At 40.4% G+C, this 16554-nt stretch overlaps 3 protein-coding genes across 4 annotated transcripts in view; 1 reads left to right on the top strand and 2 right to left on the bottom strand.

Moving 5' to 3' along the window:
* LOC133531968 (cytochrome P450 6B2-like) overlaps window positions 1-16554 on the bottom strand; it is a 41953-nt gene that overhangs the window by 12362 nt on the left and 13037 nt on the right. The window lies entirely within an intron of this gene.
* On the bottom strand, window positions 1575-6202 carry LOC133531967 (cytochrome P450 6B2-like). Its single transcript, XM_061870422.1, has 3 exons — window positions 3862-6202; window positions 2416-2663; window positions 1575-1825 (listed from the first exon to the last, which is right to left on the bottom strand). The coding sequence occupies exons 1-3, from the start codon at window positions 4974-4976 to the stop codon at window positions 1647-1649; spliced, it is 1542 nt and encodes a 513-aa protein (XP_061726406.1). The 5' UTR covers window positions 4977-6202; the 3' UTR covers window positions 1575-1646.
* Window positions 7080-8519, top strand: LOC133531970 (uncharacterized). 2 transcript variants are annotated; one of them, XM_061870425.1, is made up of 3 exons: window positions 7080-7321; window positions 7420-7598; window positions 7769-8519. In XM_061870425.1, exons 2-3 carry the CDS (start codon window positions 7568-7570, stop codon window positions 8407-8409), a joined length of 672 nt encoding a protein of 223 aa, XP_061726409.1. In that variant the 5' UTR covers window positions 7080-7321; window positions 7420-7567; the 3' UTR covers window positions 8410-8519. The 2 variants fall into 2 exon arrangements, with proteins under 2 accessions (XP_061726409.1, XP_061726410.1); XM_061870426.1 differs by lacking the exon at window positions 7080-7321 and having other exon boundaries at window positions 7328-7598.

Raw genomic sequence — 16554 nt, 5'->3', positions numbered from 1 at the left:
AAAGTGGCTGTGACAGAATCGGACAGACAGACGGACATGACGAATCTATAAGGGTTCCGTTTTTTGCCATTTGGCTACGGAACCCTAAAAATCATGTAAAATGGAAAATATTTAGAAGTGGAAAACGGTTTCTCTTTTTGTATGGACGGTCACGTAGTAAGTATATTTCCCTCTTCAGTAGGTACGGTCACGTCCGAAAATATCGATACGAAAAAAGTGCCAAAAATATGTATACACGACTTTGTTGCCCATATATTAAGGTAGTGTATACATATTTTTGGCATATTTTACGTATCGATATTTTCAGACGTGACTGTACCGTGAACCTAAGTTATTAACAGAGAATGATAGGGTTACCCAAAAACTTTTTCTGATCCTTGGACATCAGCATCATACGGGCTGTATTTGAGCACCAAATTGACGTGGGCAATGTTGGCGAAAACTCCGCATATCTTTGCCCGCCCTCTAAAACGTCAAAAAGTGAGTAAAAACATGATTTAAAAATGTTCTCTTCAAGTAAACTGCTGCGTTTGATCACAATGGACGTGCTGAGCATAAAAAGTCATAGGATGACATGTATTTTCTTTTGAGAATTTCGTTTTTTTTCGAAAAATGCGAGCAAAGTTGGCTAGTTTCACGTCCTGTTTACGTCACAGTCCCGGAAAACCCTTAGTGCAAAACTTAGTCCATTCAACATCAAAAGATATGTTTTAAAACTTTAGTACTTAATATTAAGATATATATAAATAACTAATTTGTTACACCCTGTCAGGGTTCATGTCTCATATATATGTATATTACTATGTGATTATCTTTCCGGCCGATTTCGACCATGGCGACCACTTCGACTCCTAGTTAGCTCGGCGCTCATGCGCCCGAAGATGGCTGATATAGCCGATCTTTGAGGTGAACCCCCGCGCACTATATACGTCCTATATAGGTCCCACTGCTGGGCACAGGCCTCCTCTTATGTGCAAGAGGAGTAAGGTGTTTAAATCTTCGTCTTCGTCTGTACATAAATATACATTTTAAAATTTAATTTAAAATATACATTTCATATATTACATAAAAAAAAAGAATCAAAGATCCAAGAAAAAAAATAGAAAAAGTTGTTCAAGATGTTTCCAGAAGGAAAGAAAAATATACCGATAGCGGCGCCACCTACCGGGTCCTATGGTGTTTTCCAACCATCCGGGAACCCGTTAAAATATACATGTAAGTGGCGCTGCTATCGGTATATCGTCAAATCAGATGTGCTGAAACCGATTTCGATGAAATTTTGTGTACACAAAAATTTAACGTGTAAGTCACAGATTAATAATAGGTATGTAGCTAGCTAGTGTAAATCAAATGTGACCGATATAATAAATAAAAATGTATAGATAAATGTGATACCTATAGTAGCGTCACCTACCGGGTCCAATTGTCTTTTCAAGCAATCTATATATACTAAAACCAGAATGTAACAAACACTTTAACCAAACGCAAGATAATCGCGGACAAACATACATACATAACATACAAACATGCGGGTCAAACTGAGAACCTCCAATTTTAAGCTAGTAAAAAAAGTTGCTATTTCAAAAAAAGAATTCTTAAATCATTTGGATTCTTTGGAGGGTATAATCAAAAACAACTATCATCCGTTACTCGTATATTTTCCTCTTCTTCAAAAGCAACGGCACTCCTCCCTTAAGGGACTGCACGACGTGCCCCGTGGGTTCCTTGGGCGGGTTCCGTTTGGTGCTAATAGATGGCGCCACTGAGCACTGGCGCAGCAGCGCCGCCAGCCCCGCCAGCGACTGCATCAGACCCAAACGCTCTCCTAAAATGAAACATTGGGGATTAATTCAATCTGATTTCATTTAAGTAACAGCAGGTAATCAAAACGAGAATCGTACATCGACAACTGCGAAACGAAAAGAAAAAATGTATTGTGTTGACAGATGGTACGAAAAGTCAAGTGACAAATTGACCACAGGTAACGAATGAGCAGACATGCCGCCGGATGGGAAGCATTTATTGTAGGGATGTCACGAATATTCGCATTCGTATATATAGGAATAATCGCATCATTTTAAATATTGCACGTCAGTCAAAGACGTTATGTACAGCACATCAAGCATATTATATTAGATATCTTTTAGGTAATTAAAGAGAACATACGAGGAGTGTCTTTTCAAAAGGGCTTATTACTCTATGAAAACCATACTAAAATAAACCCCTTTGAAAGGACACTCCTCATACGTGGTAATTGTTTACGAAAAGACTTTGAAACCATCCTATGTGAGTATGTGTGGCTTGACGTCATCGGCACTAAAAGTTGGAGCCTTGGAAATAAATATCATTTTAATTTCCTGTGTCTTTGTTTAATTACTTCAGTGATTTGTGTTAAAAATATCACTATCAGCGTACCAATACATGCTCGAGGACCTTCTCCAAACGGCAGATACACGTGGTTTTCTACACGGTTATCCGGATGGAATCTCTCCGGTCGGAACTGCTCTGGTTCGTCGAAGTACTGCTCATCAGTTTGCAGACCCTGAACTGGGATGATCACGGCTATACCCTCATCTATGCTCACGTCAGTTCCTGGGAACGTGTAGGGCTTCGCGCATTTTCGTATCAGGAAACCCAGTGATGGAAACAGACGCATGCTTTCACTGAAAAAGAAATGGTTGACTGAAGCAGGCAGTAAATTGTCTGAGGAGAGGTTGCGGAGGGAGAGAAGGCGAGCACAGTACACAGCTGATGTGCGCCAGATCCCTCAATAGGGCTGTTGGGTTGAGGACCTACATTAATACGGCGCTATACGAGTAAGGGTAAGCTAAAACGTTCCTGAATTAGCTCTCAGGTGCGGTTGAGCCAGCGTTATGCTAGCTGGGCTGCCAGGGAGCGTCATGGTATAATGTTCGCGATCCCATGACGTCCCCCATACGGCAATGTGGAAAGCGCCGGTGTGGGTTTAATGGGTAGGCTTCCCCCCCGATTCTCGCTAAGAGAAAGAGATGGGATATGGGAGTCCCAAATAGCATTACATCGTTAAAAAAAGGCAGTAAATTTTCTTCGTTCCATAGTATCCATAGGACACCGGCGTGAGGAAACAGTACTGGTCCCAATAAGGCCTAGTATCCTATTTAAATTGGAAGATCCGTTGGCAGTTTGGGTAATTCCACGAGACTGTAACGTCAGTTACCAATTCTTTCGTGTGTTCTTGCATTCATTAAGTAAATTTATGTGTCTGTATGTCTGGTGTTAGCCCTACAAGTAGATATTTGGATACGGAAATTTGCTTAATTAATTATATACACACGAAAGAATTGGTTACTGACGTTACAGTCTCGTGGAATTACCCGTTTTCGCATAACTAAACCAGTGCCTATTGCAATTCTTAGGATAAGGTTGTTAAAAGCGGACTTAGGGCTCCTTTATGATTCGATAGGATAGTACTAAGATGAGATGATATAATTCTTGGAAAAAACATTACTTACTTACTAGTTTGGCGCAATAATCCAAAATGAGTCTTGGCCTCCAACACAAGAGCACGCCATTTTACCCGGTCCTGCGCGGATTCACGCCAGTTTTCACTGACACCGAGCTCACAGAGATCTACCTCCACTCTATTTGCTCACCGATACTTAGGATGACCCACAGGACGGCGTCTAGTCGGTCGACTCAAATATGCCCTCTTTACAGCACGATCTTCACCTATTCTTTCGAGGTGGCCCAGCCAACGGAAACGATGTGCTTTGGTCTCACCATTATATTCGGTTCGGCTATGAGTGGAAAAAAACATTAAGAGAACTTTTCATGAATTCGAGGCTGCGCTGTTAATTACGAATAATAGTTTTTGTTACTTACTAAAAACACATTTTCAAATATTTCATTTCGTTCACGGCCTCGTAGCAAAGTTTCCCACCGTATCTGGTGAGTACTCCATCGATCTCCTGCTGGCACTTGGCCTGCTGGTCAGGGTGCAGTGCGAGCTGGTGCAGCGTGTAGCTGGTCGCCGACGAGGACGTCTCGAAACCCGCCGCGAAAAACACGAACACCTGCGCTGCCATGAGCAAGTTATCTAACTCTAGCTCTGCGATCTTCGACGTGCCATCCGAATTCCTGTGTTCTATCGATTCACCAACAATTTTGCCTTTCTGTTTCAACTCTAACAAAAGATCTATAAAATCGTTTCTGCCTGAAGGCTGGTAGTTTCTTTGTTCCATGATACTTCTCACCAAACTCAACGTATCCTGTTCTACTTCTGGAGCAACAGTTCTTAAACACTTGAATAAATCCGGTGCCAACCATTTTGCAACAGTAACAATGATATCTCTGAGAGAAGGTGTGAATATACGTTTGCCCAGTTTTCGAAATGGAGCATCCTCATCGTCGATCGAGTTAGCGTCGATGCCAAAGCCGCAGGCGCCGATGAAGTCGGTGGTGTAGCGCGCCATGAGGTCGCGCACGTCCACCTCCGCGCCGCGTTCCGCGGTGGCGGCGGCCGTGCGCTGCAGCCGCTCAGTCCTCTCCACGATCAGAGGGAACATCGCCTTCAGCTTGCCGGACGTGAAAGCGGGCGTCATCCTCTGCCTCAGCAGCTTCCACAGATCTCCATCCGCAAAAAACAGGTTCTTGAACATCGGCTCCACGACATCCTTATGATAATTGATTCCACGACGATAAAAGTATTGGAAGTCCGTGATTAAAACACATTTCACAAGCTCCGGATCCCTTAAGACTACAGCTTTTTCACGCGAAAAGTAATATCCAACTAGTTTCTCCTTTGGATATTTTCGGTACAACTCCGTAAAGTATTCGGTCATGCTCATCTTCTGGGCAAATATTCTTCCTGCGCTTCCGATAAATGGTAGTGGTTTTTCATGTTGCACTCCTTTTTTCTGCCAGTAGTCATAGCCGCGCGTACTGAACGAGTACAGACAGCAAACGATAACAACGCACGCTACTATGAGCGGTATCATAGCGTTTATGTAACTGAGTAGTCCCGAGGTCAACGCAGATAATGAGTAGGATGACACCGGTCTCCGCGTTGCGATGCACACAAACTACGTATTTACAATAGTAATATAACCTCACTTGTGACAGATATTATATGGCTACTATGATTGATTTGATAACTCTAATCGCATAACATTATAATATCTACTACGTTATCTGGCTTTTATCTGGATATTTGATTTTAATTGATGACCTGTTTATATTGATACTTTAATATTATAAAACGCTCCACTGCCGCAATAAAGTTGGGTGAAGCGTCTTCTCTGTTTGTCATAAACAAAATATATATAGAATTGTACATATTTATAAACATAAACATTCAACATGTACATGCATGAACGTTGCATTATAAGTGGATATTTCCTCGCAGGTTCGTTCTAGTTTTATCTTTTTTTAACGATTAAAATACATAACCTACATTGCACTTCACCTTCATATAATTAACCATATCGTATTTATATATATGTTACATAGGTTAATCAATTATTAGGAGCGTGCACGACTGTCACGCAACCTAGTGTCCGCAATTCTAGGGGAAAACGTCAATTCACTACATCTTATAAAACTACTCCAAAACTAAAAACTACTGAACGGATTTTCATACGACTTTCATCTATCAATAGAGTGATTCTTGAGGAAGGCTTAAGTATATAACTTGTTAAGGTTTTGTGTAAATTGTTTGAAATATAACGATGTTGTCGGAAAAAATCACGCTGGCTAGGAGCTTTAATCGAAAACGCTGCCTAATCCGTTTGAGCTATAACAACACAAAGTATGGTGGGGTTGTTTCTCATTCATAGGTCTACAAAAAAGTCCGCGATGTGAAATGTCTATCTTTTGAGGATAACTTACTATATCCATTCTTAACTTCTAGAAAAAGATCACGTAATATGTGGCATTTGCAAAGCTATTTACATGGATACATTATTAACAATTATCAAAATAAATACGTTAGTTATATTAAGCATTTCATACAGATTACAATGGTACCTTACACCATACAATTTAAATGAATATTTCAGGAGTAATCGTAAATCAAAGTTTCATTTCGAGCCATATCATTGTACGAAATGTTAAAGACGCTATCCGCAGTTAGTTCAAATTTTTACCACCTTATGCGCTGGGATCGCTTTACTTACCCCCACCACGCACTTCGCATGGTCCCAATATCACGTTATCTTTCGTAAAATACGATATTAATCCATGAAGTTGTATCTAAAGTGGAAAAGCGCTCTTACTTTTTTTGCCATACTAAATTGAACCTTATCTCCGAGCTAGAAAGGTGTTCATACCAAACTGGACAAAATGTACTCAATCCGCCTAGGTATACATTCGTGACACGCACACATTGAAACCGTCAGCCATTGCAGTGCTCCTAGTGAGTAGGGAGGATATGCCGATTCCAGCTCACTTTAGGTATTTATCTCCCCCTCCCCCCCCCTCACCCCCCCCCCCCTCAACCCCTCACCCCCCCCTCACCCCCTCCCCCTCAACCCCCTCACCCCCCTCACCCCCCACCCCCCTCACCCCCCTCCCCCCTCTCACCCCCTCTCACCCCCTCTCACCCCCCACCCCCCTCACCCCCCCCCCCCCCTCACCCCCTCACCCCCCTCTCCCCCTCACCCCCCTCACCCCCCCCCTCACCCCCCTCCCCCTCAACCCCCTCACCCCCCCTCACCCACCCCCCTCCCCCACCCCCCTCCTCCTCACCCAACCCCCTCTCCCCCTCCCCCCTCTCCCCTCCCCCTCACCCCTCACCCCTCACCCCCCCCCCCCTCCCCTCCCCCCTGCGCCACTTGGTAGTTCGGCAAAGATCCGTTAGATGGCGCCACTAGCCCCCCCTGCCCCGCCGCCTCCCCGCCCTCCCCCGCCCCCTCCCCCGCCGCTGCCCCTGGCCCTGCGCCCCTTGGTAGTTGTGCATATATCCTCGCCAGTTGGCGCTACTTTCTATGTTTAAGGTATTTATCTCCCGAGGGAAAACTTCGCTAAAATAGATGGCACCACTTTGTACGTGTACGACAAACAAAAAGTGACGAGGTGGCCTCCAGTGGCGAAGGTCGGATTCAAACCAGCGTCTTTAGCTGACCGGGGCGTCTTTAGCCAGTTAACGTCATGAACCCCTAGGCCACCCCGTCACGGTGAAACTGGTCCTAATTTCTCGACTATATATGCAATCGTAGTGAGACTAGGCGTTATGTGAAATTCGCATGTATCGATGCCAATTTCCTATAGCTCGTTGAGCAATAATGTAAATGACTACATTTGACCTCGCTCGACAAAGATGGTTCAGTTTGCACCGAAAGTTGAGGTAAGTACATATATTTATATTTTAATTATTACAAAGTAATGTAGTTTCGTTTCCTGTACGATAACTTAACAAACAAATCTTTTCCTCTTTTCATATAGTTCATGAGAACCGTTTCACACGTTTCTTTACCACATGCGCCCCGCCCGCCCGTCTACACCCCACCCCTCAACTGAATTTTTCTGCTATAAAAGAGCATGTTGAACCATATTCCCACTACAGTGTCACAACGAATATTGCGTTGAAATCATGGATCCGCAAGCTTCATCACATACCAAATGTAAGTATAGTTGTATTATACTCACATTAACATTTGAGTATTTCACCTCTGTTCTGTCTTTGTAGTTTAAATAATCTATCACTTTCGACCTATCCCCTATGTTCTCAATTAGGAATACTTGCTTACTTTTAATATAAATAATAACAATATTTTTATTATATTTTCCCCAGCCGACAACAATACCATCACCACTTGGTGCTGCCAGTGCTGGTTGTCCACCACCACAAGCGGCGGCGGCGGCTGTGACGGTGGCTGTAGCAGCTCCACTTCGCAATCGTCACCCGGACCACAACCGATGGCAACAGCAAAGGCACTGTTAAAACAAGACGATGGGGACAAGGGAAAAGCAAACTGCCTAGAGAGCGCTTCTGAGAGCGATACGAGCGATGAAATGAAATCTTTTTATCAAGGATGTAAAAGCAAGTGGATAAAAGCGTTCCAGAACAATACTCTGATTAATAGATGGCGCCTCCCCATGCCATTTCACACATTTAGAGCGGAAGTAGCGAGATTGTTAAAACGATTGTATATCGAAGGTCACCATGACGATTGTCATATTTACCCGTTAATTGTAATGTGGGACGATTTAAACGATGACGTAGAAGAGATAGTGGGAGATGCTCAAATCAACTATCAAGACTGGATTGCGTTATTAGGTGGCGTTACAGCGGAACTATTTTCACGCGTGGTGTTCAATACTAAATCTTTTAATTATTTAATCAATGTAATATTTTGTGTGCTAGGTCCAAACATAATAGCTTCCGGTGATTATGAATGTGAACCTAAATGTAAGAATGCTCGTACATATTAAGGTGATGATGCATTTATTCCTTGTCATTGAATAATTTTAAATTGTTAGCTCGCTGCGAATGTAAATGTTTTAATGTACACGTATTAATAATAAATTCATATTACTGAATATAGGAATGTTTTATTGAGTGAAACCTCATTGATTTGGAGTAAATGAATATTTATTGAGTAAAATAGTTACACAATGTTATCTTTTTCTATCCAACTTTTTTCATTTAAGCCAAGCCATTTTACATACACTTTATTTCCACGACGCTTTAAAACTTTTTCCACTAGATAAATGTCATTGTGTTTAGTTTTCTGCAACTCTTGTTCATAAAAACATCCAGAGATGGGTTGGTGATTAGCGTCTTGAAGTAAATAGGTCACTGGATTAGTAGTTTGCACTTTAGTTATTGTAAATATTTCCGTAGTCCAATTGCCGGTGTAGCCTTTGGCGAAAGTGGATTTATATTTACTAATTCTCACATGTTGACCGACCTTGAACTTGGCACGTGGTTTGACTTTAATGTGATTGTAGACTTTATGTAACAACTGTTTAGAGTTGTTTTTATTCACACTCGCCGGTGCCATACCGATAGTACGATGCAGTTTGTTATTGTAATATTGTTCCACTTCACTTGTCAGCTGTATCCATTTGTAGGAACCATTCATGCTAAATTGTTTCCAAATCCAATGTTTTAAGGTTCTAATTAGCCTTTCCACTATGGAAGCTTTCATGACACTATAGGTAGAGTAGTGATTGATATGATGATGTTTCATGAGCGATTTAAATTTGACATTGAAAAACTCTTTTCCATCATCTGATTGAATATTCTTGGGCTTTCTCCCGTTTTTCACTCAAAATTCTGCTCATTGCCTTTGTAACATCTTCAGCGCTCTTAGACTTTAGCGGTTGCATCCAAGCGTATTTGGAAAAGGTATCGATACACACTAGAATGTACTTGTAGTTGTTATTATCCTTGGAGTACTTTTGCATATCAATTAGATCAATCTGCCATGTGTCATCGAGCCCCCTCTGAATGAATCGACGACGTGGAAATGTTTTTCTCGCATACCTGTGTATCTCGTTGACCACTTGAGCTTTACCTCATTTTTCTTCAATCGCTTTCCTGGAGCTATTGCCGTTGCTGATGGTGTTTGGGCTGGTTGTGGTGCGTGTGTTTGTGTAGTAATTCTAGCTGATAATTGTTCAACCTTTACCCGTAAATCTTTTATATCTTTAATATTTGCCTTTAGCTTTGTGTTTAAAAATACTACTTGTTCATCCAATTCAGCCCTACAAATAGCATCAGTTTTAAGAAAAGATTTATGAATTCCTGCCACCCGTCTATTTTCAAAATCTACTAAATCTCGTTCCACTTTCAAGTCGTCACGGATTGTAGACTCGCTACCCAAGTATTGTCCAAACTTGTTAAGAGGCATTGTGAAAGTGAACGATGGGGGAGGCCTCATCGGTATTTATAACAAGGTAGCAAGGGGGGAGAGGCTTAGTTACAAAACATGTCTGTTTTATTAGATAACAGCTCAGAACAGGTTTAAAAACAGCTAACAGAAGAGGGTCTGTTTTCTTACTTTAAAATTATACCGCTCTCAGTCAGTTCCTCAACGATTGCATTGATCTCGTTCGAATGAGAGGTGTTGCCAGCATTCTGTGATGCTATCAAAAGCTGTAAACGGCTCACCAGTTCGTTGGGATCATCCCAATAGATATAATCAGTTTTAGGATAAAAAGTTTTAGTTGTTAATACATCTCTTCTACCAGAGTTCAAACATCCACCTTCTTTATGTTTCTTTGATTCTTGTGGTTGTTTAATGTAACATTGATATTTTACACTTCTATCTCCACTCAATTGGCCGTTTGGCGAGAATCCTCTACGATGAGCGTTTGTAATGTCTAAAATATTATTGTAATCCTCTACATCTTTTCTCAAAACTATATTCTTGTTTGGTATTCTTTTAAAGATAAGTTCCAACAGTCCAGGAGTTAGGTTGAATCGTGAATCTTTAATATGTAACACGTCATCAATGATTTTAACCCGACTATTACCAATATGCATTTTATTATCCTTGAGATAAACACCAAATGGTATTTTTGATGTTTTTAAAAGATGTTTCATATATTTATTTTGTAGATCATCAATACTACTATTACCACTACCACCACCACCTTCATCAAATTCAAGAGCCGACTTCATATCTTCAGCATCGCTAAACTCTTCATCTCCCTCTGTTTTTCTTTCATCATCATCATCATCATTATCAGCATCATCATTAGAATCATCTTCATCATCATCATCATCAGCAGCATCATCAAACTGTTGTGTTTTTGTAAAAAGATTATTACTCCACTTAATCAGTTTACTATTGGGTTCTTCGGTTTTAATCAGATATTTCCTTTTACGTGAATGTTTTGACAATGGTGTGGAGGTCTTTATCAAAGGGAGCTGGGGGTTATTCATTACTGCTGGTTTAGCATTGTCATCATTATTATTATTACCTTTAGATTCTAAAGCTTTAGTCATTAAAACATTGAGCGGTTTTGTAATTGGTTCAAAGGTTTGAGCTAGCGAAGTGTCAAGCAAAGTTTTATCTGCTCGCAACGCTTTTACTTTTCTCTTTACACTCTCAATGGAATCTACGAGTTTCCGTTTCAACTTTTTATTACCAAACATATTTTATTTTATAGTATATGTGCTGATGCTGCTTCTGCTGCTGCTGCTTTTGGTACGGCCGATGCTAATATGTTGATAGGATATAAATTAAACGACGTTGTTCTTCAGTAGCTGACAACATAAAACTGATAATAAACCGGAGATGACACTAAATTTTATACAATAATGAAAACGTCAAATCCTTTACGATATCGACCCTTATTAATGTCTCTCTCCTTGTCGATTGTTAAAAAAGTATACTTTTTCTGCCAACACTCGCGACAAATTTCCTTAAACTTTTCCCAACCCATATCGGTGTTCACGTGATCGTCATAGGCATGTTTTAAATTCAACTCGTCCTGTTTGAATAGCAATATAAGATTGGCATTATCACGTACCAACTGTTTAGGTATCCTACTATATGTCTGGCATAAGTAGAAACAATCTAACCAACGATGACGTCCCATTGCAAAGTACTGACGAATGGCATCTTGATCTTCCAAAGCCACATCGTCAAATACAATGACGCTGTCCTCCGCAGCTTCCTCCGGTGGGACGACTTGACTCTTATCATTGTACGTGTGAACGGTATGTCACCCGCTTGCTCTAAAACGTCACTCAGAAACTTGTATTTAGGTTGATTCAATGATTTCGAATAAAGATAAACATTATGAAACTTTACACCGTTCGGATGTAAGAGCAGAGACAACAGAACATTTGTCTTGCCACAGTTGGAAGGTCCACAGATGAGACATCTAATGTTATTCGCCAGCAACGAGCCATGTTTAAGGGAGCGATGAGTCATTGCTGGTTTCACATTATCATCTAGCACAACACTCCAATTTTTAATAGCGAGTGACGTGTTTTGTTTTTTAAGCTTCATTTCACTGTGATGTATCAAATCGTTAGGACATGTATTTTATACTCACACATACACACATACATGATCAAATTTCAAAGGTTTAAATATTATATAGATATATAGGCATACTTTATACTCACGTACACAGTCAAGTATAGATACTTGAGATGATAACACACATTGGCGGGGTTAGTGTTAAGCATAATCCCAAACGACCTAGACGACTGCGATCTCATAGTAGCGGTGGGGGTATTATAAATAATTTAATTAATAATCTACCATTCGAAGCGCACATACCCGGTTACAATTATTGCGGTCCCGGTACTAGATTGAAGGAGAGATTGGCTCGCAACGATCCCGGTGTGAATCCGCTTGACGAAGCTTGTAAATTACACGATATTGCCTACTCACGTGATAAAACATTGGAGGGACGTCATCAAGCAGATTTGCGATTGGCCCAAGCTGCTGAAAATCGTTGGCGTGGTAACAATTCAATTGGTGAACGTATTGCCGCGTTAGCGGTAGATAAGATTATGAAATATAAAGTTAAACACGGTATGGGTATGATTCCCATATCTAAAGTCATTAAAGCAAGTCGTGATGCTGTAAAAAAACACATTGCGAAAAAGAAGGATACAACTACTAATACACTACTAAAAGTGGGTGTAAAAGCTGCTAAACATTTTGTTAAAGGGAAAATTGTTAAGGGACAACAGAAACAGCGAGTCATTCCAATACCTAAGAAAGGCGGTTTCCTACCAGCTTTGATACCGCTACTGGGTGCTTTAGCAGCCACGGGAACTTTGGCCGGCGGTGTTACCACTGCTGCTAAAAATATTTATGAAATGGTCAGGAATAGAAATAATAATAATAATAATGAAAGCAAGATTGTCGGTAGAGGTTTATATTTAGCACCTTATAAACGTGGAATGGGACTCTACATTACACCGGCTAATGAAGCAGCAGCAGCAGCAGCAACAGTAACGGCAACTGCAAAAGTGGCGAAAAAAAAAAAAACAAGAAATTAGATTTACCTCCGATTGGTCAAGCTCTCACCGATGTGGACATTGTGAGATTTGCACGTAGAGAGAAAATCCCCTACTTTAGGGGTGTTTTCATGCGAGATAATCTCCCAAAGAAACCTCACTATTATGAAACTGGTATTATCAATTTAGACTCTCAGCAGGGTGAAGGTACACATTGGTGTGCCTATGCGAAAAAGGGTAATTATTGTCTATATTTTGATAGCTTTGGTGATTTGAGACCACCTCGAGAGTTTATTGATTATATAAATGATTCCGCTAGTACCAAACAACAGCGCAACATGCGAGTAGAGTATAATTACAATCGATTACAGAAATTTAATACTGTAAATTGTGGACACTTATGTTGGCCTTCCTGTGTACCAATGCTAAGCGTTTGTTTTAAATAAATATAATGAGCATTACATGCGTAGTTTCATTCTTACATTAATCGTCTACCCGTCAGTATCATGTCTATGACATCATTCACAATAAGTCTGAGCGGTAACGAGCCTGTGTTGAATGTAGACTTTCAACCGGCTCTAGAATTGGACAATGATGGTTTTTACGAGTGTGCTCTCGTGTACTTTAAGACTTTCAACACTATTCCTAATGTTGATAAGAGCAATAATATGTTTCACTATGGGGATGATGTAATCGCAATTCCTGAAGGTTCATACGAGCTCTCCAGTATAATACACCTCTTGAACGAGGAAATGACAAAGAGGGCTAAAGGTGATGGTGAAAAATTGGTGGATATCTTTGTAAATAACAATACCTCCAAGTGTATGATATTCTCGCCAAAGTATGATATTCGCTTTGACAAACCAAACAGCATAGGGTCATTGTTTGGTTATTCAGCGAAAAAGCTTAAAGCAAAAACATCACATTGGTCGGATAAAACAATTAATATAATCATTACAAACACTATAAGAATAGAGTGCAATATTGTGGAGGGCTCATTCGTAAACAACAAGCCGTCACATGTTTTACACGAGTTTTCACCTGACGTCCCGCCCGGCTACCAAATTATTGAACAACCTACCAATATTATATATCTACCCGTCAAGAAGAGTAACAATCGCATACAAAACATTGAATTGCGCATTGTAAACGAGCACGGTAATACGGTAAATTTCCGAGGTGAAAGCATTGCACTTCGTTTGCATATTCGTAAAAAGTAAAAAAAAAAAAATGATTATACATAACAATAAAAGCCTTGGTAACAACACCTTCACAACTAGTCGAGATCTTGCTCTCGTCGAGAGAACTACTACAACACGTCGTATTAACGAGAGACAGCGGCAGTCACTACAAAAACAACAACAACCAAGGAAATTGACTAGAGAAAACAGTACATTTTTACAGAGTATCGGTTTCAAAGTATGTCCTCGTCATCTATCTTAAACATTGGTGAGAAGGTGTTATTCGATGACAGTATAGAAAGTATAGAATTTCACCCATACACTCCGTATAATGACTCTTTCAAAAACAACGATAACATCCACATATGTATCAACCGTCAAGATCTAATTCTACTACCGAGTCAAAGTCAAATATTAGTGGAAGGCACTGTGGAGAAAGGCTGTCTACTGGTCAACAATGGTGCTGCTTTTTTATTTCAAGACATTCGTTATGAATTGAACGGTGTGGAGATTGATCGAGCGAGAAACTGCGGCATCACATCCACCATTAAGGGACTAATCTCATACACCAAGGAAATGGACCATAGTCTTCAGACTGCGGGGTGGGAAGTTGGTGCTAAAAAGATACATGACAAGTTTACATTAACCATACCACTATCTCATTTCTTGGGTTTCGCCGAGGATTACAAGAAGGTAATAATGAATGGGAAACACGAGTTGATATTAAATCGCGCCAGTATAGATGTAAACTGTTTAGATTTAGCACCCGTTGATCCGAATACGGTACCAAAACCGCCGACTCCAAATGGTGAGATTGAAATCACTCGTGTCACATGGAGGATGCCAGTCATAAAAGTATCTGATAAGGAGAAACTGCGCTTAATGTCGTATGTTGAGGGCAGCATACCAGTTCAGATAGCGTTCCGCACGTGGGAACTGTATGAATATCCCATACTACCTTCCTCAGAACGTCATATTTGGTGCATCAAGACTAGTACTCAGCTTGAGAAACCTCGCTATCTCATTGTTGGTTTCCAAACGGCACGCAGGAACGACAAGACCAAAGATATGAGTATATTCGACCATTGTAATCTTACCAATTGCAGGGTGTATTTGAACGCACAGTATTATCCATACGATCCTTTTTCGGCTGAATTTAAAACAAACAACTATGCGCTCTTATATGACGCATTTACCAATTTCCAACGATCGTACTACAGCCGTGATCATACCAGCCCTCAAGTAAATTATGCTCATTACAAGACACACTCTCCATTAATAGTCATTGACACGTCCAGACAGTGTGACAGCTTCAACTCGGGAGCTGGTGCTATTGATATTAAATTGGAAATGGAGTTTAAAGAGAATGTACCTGCCAACACCACGGCATACTGTCTCATTATCAATGATTCACTGTTTGAGTACAAACGCTCTCACCAGTGCCACACGTAAAATCATTCAGTAGAGCATTGACCACCCTCAATTGTAAACGTGTCTTGGAACTTTGAAAATACGTTTAAAAAATGAATTATTCAAACATTTTTTTACCTTCTTACACACCGTCGGTTGATTGTTCCGGTGCTGGTGATGGTTGCTGTGAGCTGAGCAAGAGTGTCTACAATCTCAAACGCTGTCCTGCTGGTGCAAGTGCTCCGATTGCAAATATCCATGTATACTTGAAGTTGCAGTTTATTCAAGCTAAAATCAGATTACATACCTGTGTCAGTTTTAATGGCCATTATGAACTCACCTGTGAAGAATGGAATGCAATGTTTGCGGAAAAAGTTGACGTCATTGGAAACTTCTTTCATAGCCCAATGTGTGTTTCACCAGAGCTGATTCAGTGCGATCGTCTTCGGATGTGTATCTCTCCTGTACCGTTACTTTTACTCAGCTGTGACAATGAACCGGTGACGAACACACACCCCTTGGTGATAAACCACATGGAATGGAGTCATATCGAATGTGTTATGGAGTGTATTAACGCACGTATCGGATACTTGAACAAAATAAAGTCTACCTACGAAAACCGTCTCAACTTCTTCAAGAAACATTTCAAGATATATCACCCCGCTAATGTTCAACATGCACGCAATATTATAGGTAGTTTGTGCAATGTAAACGATATTGTCGACTCTGAAATCAAGTGTTATGCCACCGATATTTTGTGTAATACCTATATTTTCAATTGAAACGGTTAAAGTTTCATGAAAATAAAAATAAAAAAAACAATAACTAACCTATTTATTATTTATTTTAACATAGAACCCTTATCTTTCTTCCTCCCCTACACCAATGCAATTGTAGGCTGTACAGTAATAACGCGCAGTAATAATTGAATATTACGTCTTTTTTTTCTACTCACAAAGTGGGTTCACCAGAGTATACTTGAAGATATGTAATCATTCACTTGTGTTTGGTCGACGGGAAATCCCCGTTTTCTCTAACCATTCTCAGTCAAGC

The sequence above is a fragment of the Cydia pomonella genome, chromosome 26, assembly GCF_033807575.1.
Source record: "Cydia pomonella isolate Wapato2018A chromosome 26, ilCydPomo1, whole genome shotgun sequence".
Classification (NCBI taxonomy): domain Eukaryota; kingdom Metazoa; phylum Arthropoda; class Insecta; order Lepidoptera; family Tortricidae; genus Cydia; species Cydia pomonella.
The sequence above is the reverse complement of the archived record's forward strand: the minus strand, read 5'-3'. Positions and strand labels throughout refer to the sequence as shown.